At 38.1% G+C, this 18,232-nt stretch overlaps 1 protein-coding gene across 2 annotated transcripts in view; it reads right to left on the minus strand.

Annotated features, from left to right (window-relative positions):
• Positions 1-18,232, minus strand: part of SEMA3A (semaphorin 3A) — a 633,443-nt gene that overhangs the window by 153,351 nt on the left and 461,860 nt on the right. For both annotated transcript variants that reach the window (XM_078674184.1, XM_078674185.1), the window contains exons 7-10: positions 12,996-13,138; positions 6,747-6,861; positions 6,600-6,669; positions 4,637-4,781 (exon numbers count right to left, since the gene is read on the minus strand). In XM_078674184.1, coding sequence (XP_078530310.1) covers positions 4,637-4,781; positions 6,600-6,669; positions 6,747-6,861; positions 12,996-13,138 — 473 coding nt within the window. The remainder of the gene's footprint in view (positions 1-4,636; positions 4,782-6,599; positions 6,670-6,746; positions 6,862-12,995; positions 13,139-18,232) is intronic.

Genomic DNA, 18,232 nt, shown 5'->3' on the forward strand with positions numbered 1-18,232 from the left:
CAAAAGGTTATAAATCTCAATCTGAATAGGGACTTTGCCATTTTCTGAGGAAAAATGATTCTCCATCAAGACAAACCTGAAATTCAAATCATTGCCATGGAACTGCCAGTCGAATACTTTTTGCAAACAGTCCCCGTAAAGCTCTGGAGTAAACATTTGTAAACCAATTCCAATCTTATTTTAGTGTTTTAGTGCCCAAATACCCACATGAGTACACTAAAAAAGACCCCCAAGACCTCAATGGGAGCACTTATAGACTCTCATGGTGCCAGGCATAAGGCAACAGCAAATTCTTCACTGAAATGTCATCTTCTGCCTTTTTATGTAACCTGTAGATTTTTTTGAATTATTTATCAAACAATGACGGTGGGGGCAAGACCAGGTATGCACAAGGGTATATTAAAAAATTATCCACTTGAAAAAAGTATAACTGCCGTGGCACTCTACTTCCTGTGGTCCGCCGTCCAAGACACAAAATTGTCCACAAGTAAATCAAAAGAGAAGGAATGCCCAAATATTGAAAGAAGGTTTTTCCAGTCCAATACTGTAGTCCGTGAATACTTTATTTTCAATATCCAATATTGTCCAACAAATCAAGATGTATCAGATTCAATGTAGAAAGTTCATGATCACAAATCCAATATTTCAAAAAGTTCGAAATGATACAGCCACAGGCAGTGTCATTGGTAAACTGAACACATGAAATCATCCGGACAGTGCCCACAGTGAAAAGGCATCTCTGCTATTCCCACAAAAGTGCCAAAAGTTCAGACCAGCTGTCTCACATAAACGCTGAATTCCAAATCCTGGTTAGATTACAATTCTTTAACTCATACGTGAGTGAAGACAGGCGAAATATTAAATGCAGTTTAATCAAAAATAATGAAAACTCTTTTTTTCACAGGAAGAGACTGTTATGTTTAGCAGCAGGTCGTTTCAGGTTTTAGTAGTGATGTAGGAGAAGGCCCGTCCGCTGGATCTGGATTTCTGTATATGTGGGTTGTGTGCAAGTAGGAGTCCGGACAAGCAGAGGTGTCTGGAAGGTTTGGGAAAGCAGATGTGATTTTTGAGATATGCAGAGGGATGCTTGAGCAGCGTTATGTAGTGCCTTGAAAGTATGGGTAAGGAGTTTGAAATGTGATCTTTTGTGTATGAGAAACCAGTTGAGCTCCTTTTGGTGTGATGTGATGCCCTGCATGGATGTATGACGTTACAACGCAGGCTATTACAACGCCTGCCTTTACAACGCAGTTTTTACATCGCAAACCTTTACATTGCATAGTGCTTTTAGGCGCTGGATAGTGATTTATTTAATTTACTATTCCAACTCCAGTCCCCGTGGATAGTAGGGAAGGTGTTGGATAGTAAATTAAATATATTCCCTATCCTAGAGCGCCCCCCAGCGCAATGCGTTGTAATGGTTTGCGTTGTAATGGTAGTGCGTTGTAAACGTTTCGTTGTAAGTGATGTTTACCGCCCTGCATGTATATTTCAATAATTGTTTAGATATTTAATAAATGCTGAAGGCATTTAGATTTGAAGAAAGGCCAAGTATACAGTATTGGAGAGAGGGGTTTACTTCAATCAACAGTATGGCACGATTTATACCAGCAATGACATAAAACAGAGTGAACTTTCTCACATTCTCCTATATATATAACAAGAAATGTAGATCTATTAAAAATGAATATGTCAGTGCATCAGATGTTGGGCTTCATAAAGCCAGGTTATGAGTAGCTGTTATTTGGTGCTTTGCGCTAATTATGGATAACAGAAGCTACTAACACCAAAATGGGGAATAACATGCAGATCTGAAAATGCTAAGGGTCTTCTGCATGTCAGTGCTCAGTTACATACCCTTTATAGTTACTACACTATTTGCCATCTTTTATAAGCAAGAGGTAAATGGTCAGAAGGGGTGCTGAAGGTCTGGGTCCCGGCAACGCAAGAGGAGCCATATCTTCTCCCATGGTGCTGTAGGAGAGAGCTGAGTAGGGGATGGGCTGCACCTCCACCTGCAGCTTTTGTCACAGAGTCATCTGCAGTTTCACCAGGGGAAGATTTATGCTGTTAGACGAAAACACCACGACACAGCAGTGTCCACCCAGGAGGTAGTGCTGCAGACAGCTCCACGTGAGGTAATTCATATTTGTGATATTGTGCTAGATTTGCCTCTATAAATAATCTACTGCAGCCTCTAGTAGCACTACTTGCATTTTAACTCCTAGTGTAATAAAGTATTTTATGGGCAAATATAATATGTTTCATGATATACCTAGGCTATTAACGATGTAACGTGTCATCTGTCACAAGTGTCTAAGAATTAATATAGCTGTAACCTATCATCCTTTATCACAAAAGGGATCTGGTCAATCTGTTGTTTTTTTAACAGGACTGAAATTACTCACGTCAAACTTTAGGAAAATATAACGAACACCTCAAAAAATATATATCTGAGGTTGATCTTTTCATAGGATGCTTACCAGTGTTTTTTTTCACATGTAACATGCCCCCAGGGAATCAAATCAGTATTTTGTATCTAAAATGCACAACACACTATTTTCAAATACACACACGCATACACGCACACAAGACAACACACACTCACCACACACACACTTTCATATACAAAGCGATTCGTTACATAACGCTAATTTAATCAAGAGATTTTCGTGGATATCTAACAATATTTTTCCATATTCTCAAAGGTTTCATCTGCCTTTTTGCTTTCTAAGCAGGCACAGCATAACTTCAGCCGCAGGAGTCCGACCTAGCAAGTCATGAAACGGAACCAGTTACCATCAATATTCACGAAGTCGATCTTTACCAATGATCACCACAAGGATAAATGCAAAATAGCATCAAATGATAAAACACAGACAACAAAAGCTTTCAAAGTACATCTGAGCCTTTTATAAACACAACATACCTCCAGTTAATATGTCCCCAGGACAAACCTATAAACAGAATCTCAGAACGCAGTACAGAAAACCATCCTCACACACATCAGCACCTATCTGGCCAACAGCACACCATGAAATGGAAAACAGTCCAGATGGAACGAATGCAAAAGAAAGTGCACGCACCAGCAGATGAACACGATGCTCCCTGAAAGCAATTTGACATTTTTTCCAAGAAACCCACAATTCCTTGTTAGGTCAGAGAAGCAATGGGGACTGTACGAAGCTCACTCCTTCCTTCTTATCCACCATTATCACGAGCCAACAAACGGGGGTACCTGCATGAACAACTGAAGAAACTTGCCAACTCTTTATTGGCAAGTTTGTGCTCAAGCACGTATCACAGACAGTATGCTGCATGCATTACATGGTCAAGTATATTGAGGCTTTTCTAATATGCTGCTTTGCGATTGGCCATGGGTAGTTGTCACTGCAATCTCATTAATTCTGCATGCGTGATCATTGGGCGTACAAGAGCTGCATGATTGGCAATGGGTGAGGTTTCACAGTGACTTGTTAAAGAGCAGAGTACCACAGTGCCAGTCTGAGCTCAGTACATTACCATGTATAGAATATAGAGTTTTAAATATCGTACTACAAAAATATTATAGCAAAAATATAAATGATCAAAATATCGACAATGTAAGTATATATTGGTAAGTATACGTTTCATTATTTTTAACTCCATATAAATGTACCTTAAAAAATATATATCTATTATTTTTAACTCCATATAAATGTACCTTAAAAAATATAGATCTACAAAGTACTTTAACGTGGAGTTAACAATAGTAAATCTTAACTAGGGACAGTGGAATTATGCAATTGTGCAGACATGGCAATTTTTGCTTATTTATAGATTTGCATATTTTGTCACATAATCTGATTTTAACAGTTGCCGCGTAGTGTAAGGACCTCTGCAAAGCTGGACTGGTCCCCTTTTTTGTTGCTTATTGATATATTTGAGTGTTAAAATGCAAATAAGGCCCAGACAGTGTTACCAAGTTTAAAAATATTAAATAAGAAAGAAAAAATACTATTACAAAATGTGACACATAATTTGCCTTTTCTTGCCGCATAATTAACTCAACCCTGCTGCATATTTTGGCCCTCTATTGCCATATAACTCCAGTGGCCCTCATCTTACCTCACCGAAATATACTTAGCTGCACAATATTTTAGTTGTAGATATTTTTGTGCTACAATATTCGTGCAGCATGATAATATTGTAGTCGACATTCTGAAATACAACCAGAAAGACTGGATCTGATGGGTGAAGCTAAGCCCCGCCTCCCCAATGATGACCTATCAGTAAGTAATGAGATTCAAAACTGCATTGTTCCTCAGCGTCTACTGCAACAAACAATGAAATGCACCAGTTTCGTAAAGTAATTACAAATTGCTGAATGTAGCATCAACCGTATATGCAAAGTGAAAAGTTCTCATTATTAGTATTCATTTTATGAATAATAATCATGATAATTTTGATAATTATTATTGTTTTGACTACTACTAATAATAACAATACTGCTACTACCATTAGTAATAGTCATCATAGAGTACATGTACAATTTTACAAAATGCACATAATCTACAACAGAACAAAGATAAATATGAGGATTTATGCGTATGCATAGTCTCTGTAGATGATTTAGTACACATTTATACACATTTACCGTTCCAGGCCGAGGATATGGAACTCTTCCTTGGTAGGGTACCCACTGGTAGTTAGGGCCATCTCGGTGTGCATATGGGCCCAGGAACACTCTCCGCACATCGGCCAAGCTATAAATACAGACTGCTGACCCCTTGAAGATATTACTGAATAGGAAGTGAAAGAAACATGCGTGACTTCGAGTGCTAAGACAAATGGGCATTTTTTTTTTTTTTTTTTTAATTCACAGTCTATTATAATTTTAATAGGCACATTCCAGTGGTGAAGTTTTCATATGCACATGGTCTTGTAAAACAGCTGTGAGTCTTCATTCAGACCAATTCCTTCCTACCTTATGAATAAATTACATGTTTCAGTGTACACATGTTGATGCATCACATGCAGCTACATTACAGACTCACACATATTTTTTCTATTTCTATGTATTTCTTTTAGCTGTAAATGTTCTCATTGCACGTGATAGTCCTTTTTCCAGGTCCCTTTTAATATCGAGCAGATTGGTGCACTTTCCAACACTTAATTCACCTTATATTCGTCAACTTTTTAAGTTGTTATGTGTACGGACAAGAGAGACATTCACGGGGTAGAACGCTAATGTATTATACCGGCCACTTCCTTTGTCAGTCAAATAATAGGTACAACTCCGTACAATGTATGGAGAAACAAAATAACCCCTGTTGCTTCCTAGTTTTGTGGAAGGCTGTCCCTTCATTTAGTGATTTTATTAAGCGTTCTAATAGCGTCGAGGCCACTTCAGTGCACTGGATGAAAAATGAAGGCGAAAAAAAATTGCTGAGTGAATTTAAAACAGAAATTAACGTCTAATCCTATTCATAGGAAGAACCTAGAGCAAACACCTTTCGATTTTTACCGTGTACAGTATAGGCATTTGTTCTAATGCTAAGCTGAAAGGTTGTTTTTGTTAGATGGGTTCTAAATTAGAGGCAATGAGACTTCGGGTATTGCAAAGTCTTGGGCCATTATTTAGTTTCTTGAAGAGGCGTTCCTGCATCAACTAAATACATATTCACAAGTACGTTTCTGTAGAGAAATTATAGAAACCCAAAGGAAAGTGGTCAGGAGTTGTATGCAAATTAGGCAACTACTAGGTCAAGTGGTGTTGATGCACAATTTCCAGGAGGGACAGTGAAAGCATATCACCAAACTGTGATCTACATTCTCGAGCACTTAAAGCCTTAGGAGGACCACAACAAAGGTCTCACAGGTACTCTACAAGGGGTTCTCACAAGAGAAGTGAATTCTAGTCTAACATGGTCCCTTTCTAAACTGAAGGCATATAGACTTTAGCTCTGATCCATGTAGTGAAAACAAGGCCCTACTAACTGGATCTGCAATAGTGCTTACCAATCCAGTGTTTTGGGCTGGGGGTTGGTTTTGACGGTCGCATTGAGGAGTATTCAGGGGTGCACCAAATCTTCTTTATTGACACACTCAAAAGAGAGGAGAGGACAAAAGACACATCCAAGGAGACTACTGAGTGAGATTTTTCATCTTTAAATGTGCACCTTGATCTCATGGGAACAGGCACTGTAATGTGACAACTGTTGGACATCTTAATTGGGCACAGAGGACTTCCCCTAAACATGGCCCACATTTCTAGTGGGCATATACAAAGGCTCCCCATATGTAAAAACGCAATTTAAGCAATGACTATTGAAGTATGGAAAAATAGCATTTAATCTGTTGTAGCTAAATAAAACAGTCCGGTACATTAGATCAAACATGGCTGATGTTTACTGTAAATAATACTTTATGAGGGTTGTATGGACTTCCCTTTACATGCTTTACGCAGATAATGTGCCCAAAACGAGCACAAAGCAGAAAAGAACTTCTTTATTTTATAAAACGTGAAAACAACTTTTACAAATCTCATTTTTTCCAAGAAAACAATTATGCTGCAAGCACCAACCAGAAATAGGGTAGTAATCTTACAGCTATCATACCTAGAAGTTGTAAACACTCCATAAATGACTGGATTTTTGGGGTCTTTTGAGTTCATAAGAAAGACATCCTCTGTAACAAAAAATAAATGTAAGCAAACAGTTTGGAATAATAACCATTCATTACATAAGAGTATATTGTGTACTTACGCAGTTCGTCAAAGTGAGTATCAATGCCATTTGGTCCCGGGACAGAGCAAATCAGGCGGGCCTTAAGAAATGTTGTCCATTTGTTAACAAGGCTTCTGTGTCCACCAAAGTCATTCTATGAAGAAATACATGATGTTTAAGGATTACCAATTTTTAAAATGCTTAAATGTCATACTCGTCAGACAAGACCATCATTGGCACAACACCACAAGAACAATGATTTCTATTTGTTACCACTGTATTCGGAAGCTTTCCTACCGAGACATCATCTTATAAGTACTAAGATGCGATCTGTGTCCCGCTCTCATGCCTGCTTTACAAATGACTGTAAATGGACTATGCATCTTACTCACTTATTGTGCCCCCCAGATATCGCCCGTGTACCGTGTTCTGAACATTAGCTTCTCCTGTGACCTGTTTCGTGGGGAATACTTGAAGTTTGGAATTCTTTTTTGAGCAGCAAGAATTTCAGGGCCATATCCTTCATTTCTAGGTGTGCTGCATGTTTACGACACAAGCCTTCCCTTAGACACTCTAGTGGCTTATCATAGATAATTTACATTTGCTTTTATGTATACTTACAAGAATTAAATTTCTTTTCAATATGATTTTACATTTATTGCAAGATTTAAACCCTAGTAGAACCTTCAAAGAGGGTTTAGTATAGGTGCTCAGATAAAGTAGTCTTGTATCAAAAAGTCAATTATTAATTTAAATATGTTTAGGTTAAATCAGCACATATATTCACGAATATTTAGAACTACATTTGCTAAAAGTATGCTTGCACTATCACAAGTGAAAAAATGTCCATTCTTTGAAGTAATATTATATATTTAAAGGAAATTATATTAACAAGATTTAGTGTACATGTTGTCCTAATTCTCAATCTTATGAGGCAGGATACCATCAGGTTTCATGAGGCTCGGAACTGACAGAGTTTAGTCTAGCGAGGGCTGGCATGGAAGGATGACCAACCAGCATAGTTCAGTGTAACATTGGGAGGTGAAAGGTTTGACCGAAATTAAGAAATATTGCTAAATTTGAACCATTGCTTGAGTCCATGTACAGCACCGTCTCAATTTCTAAATTAGACACCCTCTGTGCCACAAGTTTAATGCTTTCGGCCAAAAACCTTTGGTAGTATATCCTTTGTACAATATGAGGGGCACAAATAGTACAAAACGAGTTCAAATCTAACACTGATTTTCATTAACTATCATCATCAAACACGTGGCAATGTTCTGGCACGGTCCTGAGAGATTCTGTGTTTGTGTCTTTCAGCAAAACAATGGCATTTAGCCACTCTAGCACTGGCTTTCAACTAAGTGAAAGCAAGCCAGACTTCAAAGGGCCTGATAGAGAGTGATAACAAAAGCTATGGATATACTTAAAAAGCCACAGAGAAAATTGTAAATGGGTAGGTATCATCAACACCTGGTATGTTTCCACTTAGGGGCTTAAAGTGACATCTTAGAAGAAGCTCATGATTTCTAGGATTTCACTTGGTGGCCAGAGGTCAGAGCATCACAATGATGATCAGTACATATCGAGAGGTTTAAGTTCTGCATTATGCCGGTCTGAGACAGCTCCTCATTGAGCATCGGTGTAAATGGAATAGAGATGAGCAATGGAAGATAAATACAAAACAATACCCCACCAAAAATGACAACGCCACAAGCATTTTTTAATCTCACACCCCTCCCTATACACCTTTAAGTGAGCCAAAGTTAGTGCGCTGTCATATCTAAGTTGAACAGAGATAAAACAAGAAATACCTCAATGTGGGGAACGTTATTGAAAAGCAAACTTTAAGGCAATGTATCCCGGAAAAAAATATGGATATTATACAATGCTAATGATAAAAATATAGAACAGCATATGTCTAGGTATCCATAGTGAGTATGATTTATAAGGAGTTGAAATTAATGCTATACACAAGAAGAGCGAAACTCAAGTTCCCTGCTAATTCAGATAGGATCTTGATTTGGAAAGTACTCCTTTGTGGGTATCCCTTCTATAACCTTATTATGTGTACGTACTCAATATGTATCGTTCTCCTTCCTTGCCTGCAGCTAAAGAATCACACATACTGAATAAAAAAGAGTGAATGAATATGTGACCCACATGCAAACCCAGTCTGATACCATTGCTATCCATCTTTGCACACACATACAAAAGATATGTCACCCAGTGCCGCACTTTCAAGTAAGAATCACAGCAAGGTGACACTATTTCTTTACTGTAGGCTTTGGTTATTAGGGCAAATTAAGATTGTCAAGAGACTATACTGACTTAAGAAACCAACTGGTCAGAGGGTTCTGTAGTATGCCCAGTAAACAACAGGAAGTTCCATTAAGAAACATAAGGTGTTTCCAGTCCACAATGGAAGAAAGGCTTTCCAGGTTTACCACTACCATGGTCCACAATTGTGTCTAAGTCTTGGTATCCTTTTCAATTTTACATGACAATAAGTCTGAGCATCATTGCAGTTTCTGCACCTCTACAGCCCAGTGCTAGTTTACCTCCAATCACATCGGATTCCTGTCTTCCAGAATGTTGCTTGTTAATGTTACATTTTCTTTGTATGCACTTTTCCATTTTGTGATTCTGGTTGGAATGTCTTATGTGTTTAAATCACAAGTGTTTTCTATGCACTTCGACTCTTATATCGTACTAGGGTGCAAGTATACCTTTAATATTTTTTCACTGTTACGCCAGTGGTGTAACAAAACTTGAGGGGGGCACCCTGCAAAGAACATTGAGGGGTCCCCTCCAGAACCACTCAGGAGCTCTTGGACCAGGGTCCTGTGTTGAGGGGGCCCCCTGGAGATCGGGTGTTCCCCTGCACTGCAGGGGCTGCGGGGACCTTTGTTACACCACTGAAAAAGGCCTATTTTATTGGTCCCTTAGCTTAAGCTCCATCTCCGAATTGACTGTCCTAGAATATTGGAGGATTATGGTATGATAGCTGGGGAGAGTAAAAATGATCACTCTTACCCTAACAAGAAGGAAAAAGTAAGGGGACTATGGCTCTCTATTGAAACTAAAGCCTGCTTATGGCAAGGAAAGTGATCTCCCATTCATGGAAAGGATTTTTTTTTTTTTACTATAGAGGGTACTGCCTTATATGGATGAAATAATTGATGAAGGTGGGGAAAAGGTGCTATTGATGACTGTAAGATTGGTTCAAGATCTCCTGCTATGATAGATGGTGACATTATGCTACCCTCTCCCATGGAAGGGGCAATAGTTGTTGCTAGTTGGCTGCCTGGTCTGTTCTTCAACTAGAATGTTTTTTTCTGGCTAGCTTGAGAAATCTTGCTACAAAGAATGTTCAAAGTGTTGTTCTCTCTGAATGTGGGTTATTTGCATAGAAGCAAGATGAAAAGATGAAAAACATTACAGAGCAAAACCAGGCCTTGAGAAAATTGAAAAATCCATGGTATGATCGTCTGCATGTTTCTTAGTTATGATCTACTGTTGCAAGCTTGAGTTTTCAACAGCTCAAAGCATAGAGCCAACTCGTTAGATGAAGGAATCGATGTGAACCCTAAAGCCAACAAGTTACATCTCAAAAAGCCATCGTCTAAATGCTGTCTCACTTCCTGGCCTACATGCCTAGAGTGTTGTTGAGGCGTTTCCCCCATTAGCATTGAGGATTTAGAAAAGGGTACACCTAGGTAAGTCACATTTAGAATCAAGTTTCGCCTAGAGTTAGACTACCTAATAATGTATGGTGGACAGGGCAACTCATGTTGGCGAATTTGCTTCTTTTCACCATACAGCATCATACAGTTTTTAATATTGTACACGTTTTTATCGCCTCATTGATTGATCTATGATGCTTCTGGTTCTGCTTATCAGTGTTTTGATGCTGCGCTTTCAGCACTGAAAATGAGATTTTAAACATTATCCTTTCTGTTTATGAAGTTAATGTGTGATGCTGATTTTTTTAATCACATAAGAAATCGAAATAAAACAATGTAATTAAATTATAAGTAAGGAGGTACAATGACATACACTTCTTTTACAGAGAAAGATGTGGAAAGCGAGCTAAATCAATAAATACTTCTTTGTCCAAGGGAAGACATGTCTTGTGGCAGATATTTTTGTCCTGAATAATTGTGGAGAGTGTATGAATCACAATGTTTGCAAGTGTTATTAAAACATGCTGTGCAACAAACAGAGATTAGCGTGCACTGCCAAAGAGGAATACTATTTCAAAGTATTTGTTTGGGCTTTTTCACATACGGATCAAGTAAAGAATGTGTAGTCATGTTTATGTAACTTGCCAAGAATGTGTAAGCGTTGCAATAAATATCGCATTGCTGAACATGAACAAATATCTGTGGGTTGGCAAATGGAGGCTAAAAACAGTGCAGCAATGCAATTGTTATCTAAAATAAAACAAGTGTAATATCTGAATTAAAATTAAAGAGAATACTTAATTTGAAGTCAGTCTGTTTTTTTCAGGTAGATGTTAGATGAAATCACTAGACTGAGTGGAGAATGTCACATGTGAAGAATGTGGCACCTTTTAGAAAAACATCATGAATGTTACACTACATATATCTGCAGCCACACACGGCCTGTGAAAAAAGAAAAGAAAACACGGGCGGTTCTATTACAAACAAGCTAGCCAAACATTTCCTTTAATGTCCTTGCTGTCCTATATTTCTCTGATGCACTTGCCAACTTTGATGCAATTGTTGTTGCAAGGTTTAGAGGTGTGGATAACTGCCAACTGAACTGATGTTGGAGGCACGGCCTCCGGAAAGAGAGGAGGACCGAATCAGAAAATGCCTCAAACAAATATCAAGAAAAAGCATCACACAGTGTACACTGATCTCTATGTTAGTAAATTTTAATGTGTTTTAAAGATAATGAAGACACATGTGGAATGACTGGCACATATGTCTGCCAATATTTTATTCGCTTTCTCAGAGAGAATGGATAAGACAGACTAATATCGTCATATTAGTTGTCCTCTAAACTAGAGCTCGGATAGAGACAGCATAAGCTTTCTGTTGACCCGATCATTCATTTTCATTTTACGTAAAGTGGGCTTTAGGTCAGCTATTTGTTCATGGTTGGATGTCTTTCTTGTTCATTTTGCTTCCTTGCTCCTGTTCGCTGGTTCCCCAGCATATTCTTATGCTGGCCACACCCAGGAGCATGTCGCCTCACTTTGTTCTGATTGGACGAGCTGTATCCTTCGAAGTGCATACCATTTTTTGTTACCGTGGTCCAAAGGCTATAAATAACTGTCAGGAATTGGAGCATAACCAGTGTTAAACCAATAGTTTGGCATTCCAGGCCGAGACCCACTGGCTTTACCAATGTTTCTTTGTACCATTCTGCCTATGTGGTCTCTAGAGAAATGCTCCATACTCTATGGTAAATCTCACCAATGATTTTTACAATGGAGAGCCAATCCCCTATGCCTTTTCACCTGCCTTCTCTCTCCTTTTGCTCCACAGTGTGTCCTTCCCTTTAGTCTCTACATTGCCTTTTCACTTTATTTCGAAAGTTCAAGATAACTGGAACAGACAACTACACCTGCTGGCCCCTGAATGACAATCTACTGTAACCCCCTACCCCTACACTGCTTCCCATGGCTACCATGCCTTTGATACTTGACCTTGCAAATGGCTGCATTTGAATTGATTTGCCAAGTATTTCACCACTCTTCTGGATCCTTTTAATTTACCTCATTTTTCACTCCTCCCCAGGTATCTATCACAATAAAGATATGAAAGTCACCTGTATTCCCATTACTATCTTCTCACTGTACTTGCAATGCTTCTGATAAAGGGTTTAAAATTGAATACTGCATCTATAACATAGTAAAGAAGTGTGTGAGTAAGAGCTTCATAAAAAAGAAATTAGTATTGTATTGTTTGACTAGTAGAAATTCTATTATTTGTTATTATCAAATTATTGCTACTGTTGCTATCATTACTTATAATTTAAGCAATAATAAAAGCAATGATGATAACATGCATCACACTAATAATAGTAACAAAAGAATAAACACACAATATTGTGTTATACCAATCTGCTGGGAAAATAGTAAGTTTATGTTAATAGCTGGGATACCAAATATGTTATGTTTTCCCAGAAACACATGTATCTCTCTAAATTAGAATAAATGCAACTTCAGCATGGGATCCGCATGTCAGTATTATAGGTGACAGAGAATATCATTCTTGCCATTAATAATGATTTCTTTTTCCAGGCAAAACTTACCTTGCACATTTGTCCTATTCTGGCATGCGTGGCTTTTCCCGTGTGCTCGCCATCAATTGCGTTTTCACGGAAGAAGAAATATATTTTATCATCTTCTGGGTTGTCACTCTCTGGAATCAAATGAGCACTAACAAACCTCGGATCTGTGGAGAAAATTGAAAAATACAATTTTCTACATACATAATAATTTTCCGAACTAAAATTTCTAAGCTCACATTCATTGGACATGCACAGTCTTTGAGTTAGGGAGTGTATATTTTATAGTAACTATAATGAAGCTACTATATTTTTTGTGAACAATGACAAATGCTTTATATTCAGCATTCCTGAAAAAGTGTTGATTAGCTTGATATGCAAAGGAACATTTATTGGCATAGCTAATTTCAGTTGTGGCTCCTGTAGGTAAGCTCCATGACATAGGGACTGGGAGGTAAGACTACAGACGACGGAATAGGGAAAATAAAATGAATAAATAAATCCTATTCCATCATCTGTTGACTTCCCCCCTGCCCCACCAGGCCCCACCGTGCTTACCTGCAGGAGCAGCGACTGCCCAATTTACATACGCAAATGTCTTAATTTAGCGAGCACATATTCACAGTTGTATATTCACAAATTCCATGGGAAAAAGTTTTCTAAAAAGGTCTGGTTCTGAGTGCTATTAGGTTGAGATGCCCTGTATCGATCATGCACACCAACAAACCTGTGAGTCCTTCTCAGTCATTTACCATCCTGGAATCTGTCAGATTTACTCCTCTCGAAGGCATTGTAAATTCATCTTCTTGGGTCAAAATAAACAGGCAACACACCCAAATTGGAGAGGGAACAGCACATAGGTTAAAACAATGGGGACAATATTTTGCTGTGTATACAAAAACAAAAATGGTTTGCATGAACAATAATACAGGTGTAGGAATGTTCAAGTGGAAATGGATTTGTCAAAGAAAATCCAGGATTACTTCTTGGAAAACTGCAGTTGTCACAGAATCCAGGATACCTTTGTGAATTCCCAAAAAAGTTATACATTTAGTCCACATAGAGGAAGCATTAAGGAGTACATTTCTGAAGCTATAGTTGTGTGCTTGAACTTAGGCTTATGAAGGGCAGTGATGGCCCACCAGTGTGGACATTTGAGGTTGTATCTATCCACATGTGGACAAGGGAGGAGAAGGAGACTGACAGGCTGGTCTGCTGCAGATCACCTACTGATACACACTGGAAATATAAGGGTGGGTGACTTCTATTTTTACCCACTTTTGCATTGATGGTGTCCATCTGAGAGGCAGCGATAACATCAGAAAAGACCTTTCAACAGTGCCAGAATTTACAGGGATACTGGTGAGCTATCGAGCAGAGCACATCACTAGCTGTCTAATTCTTTAATTGGCTCCCCTGCGCATGGCCATCCACTGAGAGAAGATGCAGCTGGGCAGGCACATTAAGGGTGATATAGCCACATATCCATGTATGTGTCTCTGCTCTTCATACCCCAATCTGACTCCTCCTTCCCTTTGTGCCTGGACTGATCTTGGATTTTCTAATCTCCTAAAGCATGTAATTTCCTCACTTGTCCCCTGAGACCACTTTAGGGCTCAGTATGCAGAAAGTGAATCTAACACATTTTCAAAGCTCTGAGGAGTTCTCGTGCCACGTGGAATATAAGTCACAGGGCCAATTGCCAAACTGGGTGGAAATTATATTGGCGACATTGAGACAGGATCATCACGTCTACCCACCAGGAAAGTTGGGAGGGGCTGACATGCGGTAATACTGAATGTTTGGGTTCACATGTTCACATCTTAGATTCTGAATGTCTGTGTATCTGTGTCTGTGTGTGTGTATGAGTATGAAGATGAGCTTAGATATGTTTCTTTCTCAATTGTAATGACTTTGCAGATAAGCTAGTGGCATTGAGGATTTGTAATATTTTAACTTTCCACTAGCTTCAAAGAGTGGGGCATTCTTTTCACCATTCTGGCTATGCCTTCTATAAGGTATCACAACTGTGAATTGGTGGGTATTCTTGATAATATTCTGGTTGTCCCTTTAATCATGAGCAACCTAGGGATGGTGTTGAACATAATAAGCTACCACAGCACAGATATAATGATGGCTCATACTTGACATAGTGGATAACATTTTGTCTACACCTGTGATAATGTCACAATAATGGCATATATATATATATATGGCATTCTCTGTAATATTCTGGATACCTCATGCATGGAGGTGGCACACCATTGACACAGAATGAAACAGTCTGACTAACCATGCTTTAATGATAGAAGATCCTTGATATAGCCGAGATTCTTGACTACAGAATATATCACCATTATGTGAGGGCTCCCCCTCATATAATGGTAGTACATCCTTGACATAGTGAATTAATTAATGAAACTTGCAAAGCGTGCTGCTTTCCAAATGGTCATCCTGGCAGAATAAGTCATCTTGAGAATCAATCAAGACAGATTAGAAGTGCTAGAAAAGCCAAACCTTACACTTTTTTCTGAAGGCAGAGAGAACAAATGCTTCATGAATGGTGAGAGCTAAAAAGTTTCATAAATTCCCATCCAGAAAGGAAAAAGAATGGCCATCGTGGGGAATTTTTCTAATCAAATGAGTGTGCAGAGGCAGGGCAGAGGCTGTCCATTAGCTGCAGAAATGAGTGGTGGGCTTAAATCTCCAACTAAGGAAGCGAGGTCAAGTTTCATGATAAGCTTTATAAGAGAGTTATAATGCTTTGAAGAACATGTATATTTTAATAGGAAGACAAAGATCTTTAAAAAAAGTGGTGATCAATTGACAAGTTGGAAGAATAAAAAATAAGCAGACTGTAGCATTCCAAATTAACTGGAACCAGAGCAGCAAGTAAACTTATAGGTCCAGGTAGAGATAATTACCATAGTCCAGTCTCGTTAAATGATTTACCAGTTGAGACTGGTACAAATAAATGGGCTAATTCTTTTGAGTATTCTCAGAATAAGAAAGCAAAAAGAGGCAATGTGTTTAACACGAATCCGTAAAGAGCAGCCAGGATCAAAGTAGATGTCTAAATTTGTTCCTTAATTATATTATATTCTTGTCAGAGTGGGTTATATTGGAGTTGCCCTTGGCATAATAATGGCATACATTTAGCATAATGGGGAACATTTTAACTACCCTTTGGCACATACCTGTCACAATGGGCATCTTGACATCATTATGGAGATCTCTGGAAAAATGCTGTCACATCTTTGGCTAAGTGGTCATTTTTGCCAATATTCTGGCTATTCCTAGTATCATAATGATAGAAATCACAGGTTTCAGTGGAATAACTCTTGTATGTGATAATGATGTTAAATGGGTATAAAAAGGAAAATCGGTCCAGGTGCGACAGCAGCACATATGAGTGCTTGATGAAGTATGCTAAAGTAATTTTCAGTGGCTGGGATTATTTCAAACATTCCTTCTATCACTTTTTTGTATAGCTTAGTATGTCACCTTAAGTTGGACAAGTATGCCCAGTCATGGTTCCTGTGTACACTCTGTCACTAGAACGAGGAAACACTTGGCAAGTGAGCCTAAACTAGGAAGAAACTAGTTGTTGTTTGCTTGTTTTCTGATTCAGGAAGTTCCTGGCCTGGCAGTTCAAGCTGGACTATTCCCACTGCAGCAGGAACAAGACTGAATCACACATGGATGCTAAGCTATTGTCTGATTGTTTGGCTGAGATTAATTCAAGCATTCCATCCATCACTTTTTTGTATACTTTGGTGAAAATGCTACGCTATTGTTTGAGAATCAAACATGTTTAAAAATCTAGCATTAAGGTGAAAATAGAGTATGGTTTTTTTTTTGGTGGGGCATTATTGTGGCAGTTTATCCAAAATGCAACTCTTGTATTTCATGATGAAAGATCTGTATTTTCCAAACTTGGCAATATAATGTATTTTCAGATTTATATTTGAAACCGATATTAAAATGATCATTTATACAGTGATTTGGAGGATTGGTGCTGATATTTGTTATTTGGTATCACAGGAAAACTATTGCTGTTGTGTTTGTTTCATGACTTGGTTGAAGGAATTTCATCATCTTTGCTGGAAAACCTTTCTGACATATCACAGTTGCTGTCTGGGGTGTGTGCATGTAAGATTGACAAACTATTCTGCTGTCTAATTCTATTATTTCAGTCTAATTGTTAAGTAACATTACTGTATGAACCTGTAGAATTAGGCTAGTACTTTAGTCTGTGGCATGTGAGTTTTAGATTTGTATAACTTTCAATTTTAAAACACTGCCCCTTCCATGTACATTCTCAACCGTAACATACAATTAAAAATCAACCCAGACAGGACCGGATGTAAAAATAACGGAAAATAAAGGAAAGACATTGTACATTTTAATAAAATAAATGGCTTGTGAAATTACATAACCTGATCTTTTTATATGCCTGTAATACACATATCATTTTACCCGTTTTCTAGAGAAGCTGTTTGGAAATAAATCTATTATTATCCTATCTTTTTCCAAAGAGTTCTTAGGTTGGTAATTCCAAAACCAGTGGGGAGGATAAGTCTTGCCTGGATTACCAATCATTTCTTGACTATTTCATAACTGTCCCTTCAGAACAGAGTTTAGTCAATTCATGTGAACATTGTGAAATGTAAAATTCATCATGCATTGTGTCCAGATTTGGAGGCCACATCTGGGGTATTTTATCAATATTGGAGACCATCTCTGCGGTATTATGCTCAGTTCAGAAGGAGTTATAAGAAGTGGCTTGCTTAGCTCCAGAGGTTACCACTGTACTGTTGTGTCAAATTCCAACAATTTCCACTCTGAATATTGTGTCATGTTCTGGATGACATTAGTGGCACATTGCTTTGCCTACAGCAGGTAAAACCTTTTTACTCTCAAACTTTATTGAGGAATTCTTTCTACAGAATTAAATTGCATCGTGCATATTTGTTACAATACTTACAAATTGTCTATTATAGCATGGATGTAGCATTTTGTAATACAGGCTAACAGATTTTTCCAACTTATTTTACTAAGACTGCAGGTGGAAAGCTTTTTGATTATTTTCTTTTTCATAGATTATAAATATTATATGTTATTACAGAGTATCATGTTCAATTGCTCCGCTGTTGAAGCCTTCAGATAATGATGTGGACCTTATATAGGTTTAAAAAAGGAAAAGGGCCTAACTATTGTAAACTGTATTAATGTTGTATTTTACAAGAGCAGTCAATTTC

This window comes from Lissotriton helveticus, chromosome 1_1, assembly GCF_964261635.1.
Source record: "Lissotriton helveticus chromosome 1_1, aLisHel1.1, whole genome shotgun sequence".
NCBI classification, from domain to species: domain Eukaryota; kingdom Metazoa; phylum Chordata; class Amphibia; order Caudata; family Salamandridae; genus Lissotriton; species Lissotriton helveticus.